Source organism: Herpailurus yagouaroundi, unplaced genomic scaffold, assembly GCF_014898765.1.
Source record: "Herpailurus yagouaroundi ecotype Mexico unplaced genomic scaffold, PumYag 149388, whole genome shotgun sequence".
Lineage (NCBI taxonomy): Eukaryota > Metazoa > Chordata > Mammalia > Carnivora > Felidae > Herpailurus > Herpailurus yagouaroundi.
In genome coordinates this window covers 9,993-16,078 of record NW_024422580.1, presented here as the reverse complement: position 1 = coordinate 16,078, position 6,086 = coordinate 9,993, and the positions used below count along the sequence as shown (strand labels likewise).

General features: G+C 40.2%; 1 protein-coding gene across 1 annotated transcript; it reads right to left on the bottom strand.

The window, feature by feature from the left end:
* Positions 1-2,615: 2,615 nt before the first annotated feature.
* LOC121026623 (upstream-binding factor 1-like protein 1) lies at positions 2,616-3,863 on the bottom strand. The gene has a single exon (XM_040469417.1). It carries the CDS (start codon positions 3,849-3,851, stop codon positions 2,616-2,618), a length of 1,236 nt encoding a protein of 411 aa, XP_040325351.1. The 5' UTR covers positions 3,852-3,863.
* Positions 3,864-6,086: the final 2,223 nt, after the last annotated feature.

The following is a 6,086-nucleotide window of genomic DNA, read 5'->3' as shown; positions in this document are numbered from 1 at the left end:
AGCAGTGAAGGGAAACCAGGAGTTTATGGTACTTGAAGGAAAGGAATGCCCAATGATAAGGGTGGTAAATGTAGGAAGCAACTAATTCTACAATCTCCTGGCCTCCCTTTGATTTGCTTTGACTTGCTCCCTTGAGACTCAGGCCAAGCGTCACTGATATGGGGAGATATGTGCCCTTCCTCTGGTGTTTCAGATTCCAGGCACATGACAGCATACAGGTGACTCCTTGATATTTCCCATTCAATTTTTGTCCAATTTATGCAAAATGAAAGAGCCTAAGTGCTAATCCAGCCCAGTCTATGTGTCTGCAACAGTTCTGAGGAGATTTTCCTCCCTGGTACTTCTCCCTAACTACATTTTGTTTCAGTTTTCTAGGGAGGAGCCTAGGGAATTCCTTCAGCTTTAATGTAATAATTAATGAATCCTGTTCCCACACCCACTTGGATCTTACTAAACTGGAAAAACAGTGAATTCAAATCTAGATCATGAAAAAGCGTTGGTGAAGTGAATAAATACCCAGAAGCTTGTGTAAATATCCATAAGAAAGGAAGTGTGCCTCAACTGTAGTCATCTTTAACACAGTATTCAAAAGTGGGTGTCTGCAATATGATGTGGGCTTAAAATCAGTTAACTTGGGGCACCTGCGTGGCTCGTTCAGTTAGTGTTTGACCAGCTCAATTCATGATCTCGCCGTTGGTGAGTCTAGCCTGGCATTGGGCTCTCTGCTGCCAGCACAGAGCTTGCTTCAGATCCTCAGTCTCCCTCTCTCTCTGCCCCTCCCCCACTCTCTCTCTCCGTCTCTCTCAAAAATAGAAATTAAAGCTTAAAAAAATTAGTTAATTCAATAACCCAATTCCCAGTATGAATGTAGCCATGGAAAAATTACACCGATACATGAGATAAGTGATTTTTTTTAACAATGATTAACATTATGGATTAAGAAGAACAATAATGTAAGTAAACATGCAATTTCTGAATACATTATAGTTATTTCAAATAAATATTAGTCGGCATAATTGTCATTGCAAGTTCTATCAACTTGAAATTCAGAAGTAAGACAGGCATACATTTCTCTGACTTAACATTGTTCTGGATATTCCAACCGACACATTCAGAAAGAGGAATTAGAGGTATAAAATTGTAACTATTGCCTTTATTTTCTAAATATCATTTACTTAGAAAATCCCTTAACAAAAATTCACTAAGGCACCTGGTTACCTAAACCCTCAAGCCTTAATGGTTTTCATATAAAACAATATGACTAATTCTATGATACTAATATTCATGAGAACACAATATGGAAACATCCAGGAATATACAGGGAGAAAAGAGTATAATTAGAGGACACTAGCCTTAAATACATTTCCAAACATAACCATAAGATAAATAATGACAACAATATAATACTGAGACAAGAATTCACAGAAAGGCCAGTAGAAGAGAAGAGTATATACCTCTATGTCTGTGTCTCCATATATCTATCCATGTATGTATGTATGTATGTATGTATGTATGTATCTACCTATCTATTTATCTAATTCATCTATCTATCCATCCATCATCCATCCATCTATCCTGGATGTTAAAGCTGAGACTCACCTGTGCCTGGAGCAGGAGGAAGGAGTTTAGGCTTCTGCCAGGAATGAATGCGGAAACCACCTAGAGGATTGGTGATCCAAATCATAATTCCTTGAGTCCATAGAGGCGCTCATTCAAATGAAATCATGAAGTTTTTCAAAGATTAAAAAATATAGATTTGTTCTTTTCTGCTTTCAATATTTTATTCATAGAAAAAACTAAATATTCACAAAAGTAGAAAGAAGAGAAAACTGAACTAACTGATCATGAAACCATTACAATGATCAACTCATGGCTACTTTTAGAAAATACATTTTAAAACTGAGTCAACTAAGTTTTGAAAGCAACATTATGGCAGCAAAATCACGAAGTTATATTTGAAGCTAAAATAAAACAATATATATTTTGCAAGCATTGGCCATTTTAAGTGTTTTAGAATTTTGGTATTCTCTGGAAATACAGTGTCCATATCCATCACAGCCAGTGACATGCTCCCTTTAATAAGGACAGTTATCTTAAGGAATGTTTCTGTCTTGAGTTCCCTATTTTTATTTTTTGATATTAGTAAGCCTCATGGAGATATAGGAGTTCGATATACATACACATATGTGCCTCCTACTCCTTCCTCATCACAGGTGAGGTGCAGGAGTCCTAAGGCACGATTCCACAGGAAATGTCAGGGTCACCCAGGCTCCTAGGCGTCCTCTGCCAGCTGTGGCATGCAGATGAGAGGAAAACGTCTCACTTCAGGAAACAGTCTAATCCAGTGTTCTCCTCACAGCTCTGTCATCTCATTGTTTATTCCAAGAGCACTCAGTGCATGGAGTTTCTAGGGGGTGGATCTGGGGTACAGAGGGGAGCCAGAAAATACTGCACCAGATCCCCTCTTTCCAACCAGTCCTCCTCTGAATTGAGGAGGAAAGGCAAAAAGGAAGGAAATGAAAAGGGACAGGGAGAAGAGCCCTTCCAATTGACACAGATGCCTTGGACTTTTGCTGGGAAGTTCTCTTTCCTGCTCTTTAGTGGCTGAACAAAATTCAGTTGGGGTCCGCATCAGAGGAGTCACCTAAGGAAGATGTGTTGGAGCCACTGTCCTCAAACTCACAATCTTCGCATTCACTCCCACTGCTGGAGTCTGAGGAGCTGCTGCCTTCCTCCCCTTCCTCCCCTTCCTCATCTTCTCCTGATCCCCAAGAGGCATGAGCATTGCCCCCAGTGGTCTCTGGTGATTCTGTCTCCGGAGCCTGTAGCCCTGACTCCTGTCCAAGCCCTTCTTGCAGACTCCTTCCTGATGGCGACTGCGGATCTGTCCGTCTGACCTTGGGATCTGGGCGTCCCCTCATGCTCATGTTTTTACGCTTACTATAGGTCGCCTCTCTGTAGGCAGCATACTGTTCAGGAGACAGGGTCTTGAGCCAGTCATCCCGATCCACCTTGTACTGTTTCTGCAGCTCCTCAGCCTGCTGCTTATAATGGTCCTTCTGGCTCTGTGGGACTCGCTGCCAGCGCCTGCCAATCTCCACCCTGCGCTCCCTTGGGGGCACATCTCGCAGCTCCCTACTTGACCACAAATCCCGGTGGAACTTCTCATATCCGTTCATGGGGGGCTTCCGGGGCTCTCCACGGAATATCATCCTCTTGGAAAAACAGCTTCCTAGGGGAGACTTCACTTCTGGCACGTGACTCGGAAACTTCTTTTGGGCCCTGTTTGGGCTCCTCTTGGTTACATCCGATTTGTTGGGGTTCTGGAATAGATCAGGGTGGTCATCCTTGAATTGAGCCAGTTTCTCCTCAAACTCCTGTTTCTCCTTCTGAAAATCTTGAATATATTTGAGCTTTATCTTCTCTGGGAGCTCCTTGTATTTCTTAGACAGGACCTTGGTCAGCTCCTGGTTGCTCAGGTTGGGATATTTTTGGGAGCACTGAGGCCGCTTCTCCATGAAGAAGCGAAGGTAAGCAGTCAGGGGCTTCTTGGGCAAGTCCGGATGTTTCTTACGTTTTTTGCTTCTGTCAGGCTTTTCAACATGTTCCTTGGCTTCCAGGACTAATTCTGTCAAAGTGCGAAATTTTCTCAGGTGATAAGAAACCTCCAACCATTTGAGTTTGCACATTTCTCCAGAATAATCCTTAAAAGCTAATTTTTCCCAGTCCATCTGTGACTGGGTTGTTTTGAATGTGTGGCTGTCATTGGATGGAAGGTTAGTCTCCATGCGGTCCAGTAACTTCACAATGTCTTCTTTGGACCAGTGACTTTGGCCTCTAGACAACGCCATTTCTAGTTCTTGGGGCACTTATCTGGTCCTAGCAGTTCAGAAACTTCAGCAGGAGCTCAAACTTTCTCACTTTCAAGACTTAGCACGTGAGTTATTTCTGGAAGTCCTAAAGTGTGGGGAGGTTCATGTTTCTGAGGAGAGAGAGAAGCAATGAATGAGAAAATTACAACCCACTTGGGATATGCCCCCCCCCATAATTTAATCACCCTTAATGATGTAAACAATGTAATAATGTAAATGGAAACAGAAATGGAAAATTGCCCACTTCTGAGTTGAAATTTATGTTCACATTTTTTCTTTTGTTTTGCTTTGTTTTTGAGAGAGAGAGAGAGCTCAGAAACTTGAAAGAGGGGCATACACACACAGAGAGAGAGAGAGAGAGAGAGAGAGAGAGAGAGAGAGAGAAACTCAAGCAGGCTCTATGCTAATCAAGGAACCCTACTTTGGGCACGGTACCATAAGCCTGGGATTGTGACCTGAGCAGAAATCAGGAGTTGGACACATGACCTACTGAGCCACCCAGGCACCCCGCTGTTTCTCATCTTTAAGCCTCAGTCCCTTTTACCATACTGCAACAAGATTTTTCCAATTAAGTTTTAGGGCCAAGCCAAATATAAAACTACATGAAATCTAGAACATTCCCTCTAGATATCCCCATTTATATATAAAATAAATATAAAATAAAGAAAATAAGTATATAAATTTGTAAATGTCAAAACAATAACATTAATTGAAAGTTCAGGAGTAAACTGGAAAGACTTACATACATAATTTTTGTTAACTAGGCATATTACACCTGCTTAGAAAAGTCTTAAGCCTGCTGATAGTTAAATTACTTATTTTTAAAGAAAAAAGTACCAATTCTTCTACTAACAAGGGTGTGCTCATCTAATGATTGTGTAAATGGTCTCATCAATACTTATAGGAAGATCCACCCAATTGGGTCAGGAGTTCTGTGTTCTCTGGGCTCTCTACTAGAAAATGGGTAACTTTCTGAGTTCCCACAGTCCAGCCAACTTCACAGACTTATAAACAAAACAAACTTACTTTGCCCTTGCAAAGCCTTTAGTTTGGGATCCCTGAAGCTCTTCCCTGATTAGGTTTCTGCAGTAGGCAGGACCAATGGAAGATGTACCTTTCTGTCCTTGATTAGAATAATTCCATTCTCAGTCTCCAGAAACCATATACTGAAATTACCCTCCTGTTGTTGGTTTATCCTTGCCATTAATTTTAAACAATGTGCACATGGCAAATTTTTGTCTGGGTTTCTGGGTCCCCACATTCTTTTCCCATTCCTTACACATCTGACTATCTTTCAGTATAGTATTTGAATGTAGGTCCTTCTCTTCAGTGTTAATTTCAGTGTTTTCTTGTGGTCTAGGATCTGATAGTTTCTCATCTTCAGGAGGCCATCTAAATCCTTTCAGTGCTGCTCAAGTTCTTAGTCTACCGAGGCTAAGGTGACCTTTGATATCAAAATGTGAATCATTATACTGAATTCTGGGTTTAGGGAGATGTAATCTCTAAACAAAAACTACAGAGGATTAGTGAAAGCAATCTGATCAAAGTTAAATTGGCTATCAGGAGGTCATGATTTGCAAGAATGACTTAGTTTTACTTCTACAGCAAACATTGGTGAGACAATAGCTCTATTCCCTTGGTGAACACAGTTTACATGAGAGGAGTTCCTGCCTCTTCTCAAAATAAAGCAAATGCAGTATCATAAGTTTAATGTACCAGCAAACTGCATTTGTTTCTAGAAATCATTTCATTTTCAAATTTAAAAAATGACTCCATTCCTTCATCTTTTTCATAACTTAAGCTACTTTGTCATCTGATTTTGCTATATATTTTTGGAATAATTTGGTGCTTAAGTTTTGGCCTGTTGTTTTACTCATTCCTTGCTGTTTATATAGATTATAAAGACTCACAAATTAGTTTCCAGTCTTGTACTTTTTTATTCTGTGTAGATCGTAAAAATGAGTTAGGACAATCTTATTTTCTTTGTATAAATATATTACGTTCTGTTCTACAAATGGCAATATGCAAGTATGTTAGAGGAAATACTTGGTAATTTACAAGTAGATAACACATTGGATAATTTGGAAAATAACTTGTATTTGACTGTTGGCAAATGATTTCAGAAACCTCAGTTTTCTGACATAAAGTTAGAGATGGCAAGAACGAATGGGCTTGCCTTAAAGTGACACTGGTAACTGTGCAGAAATGTCAGAA

What these genes read in the sequence shown, in the direction of transcription:
- LOC121026623 (XM_040469417.1), bottom strand. Translation starts at nt 3,851, where the DNA reads ATGGCGTTGTCTAGAGGCCAAAGTCACTGGTCCAAAGAAGACATTGTG.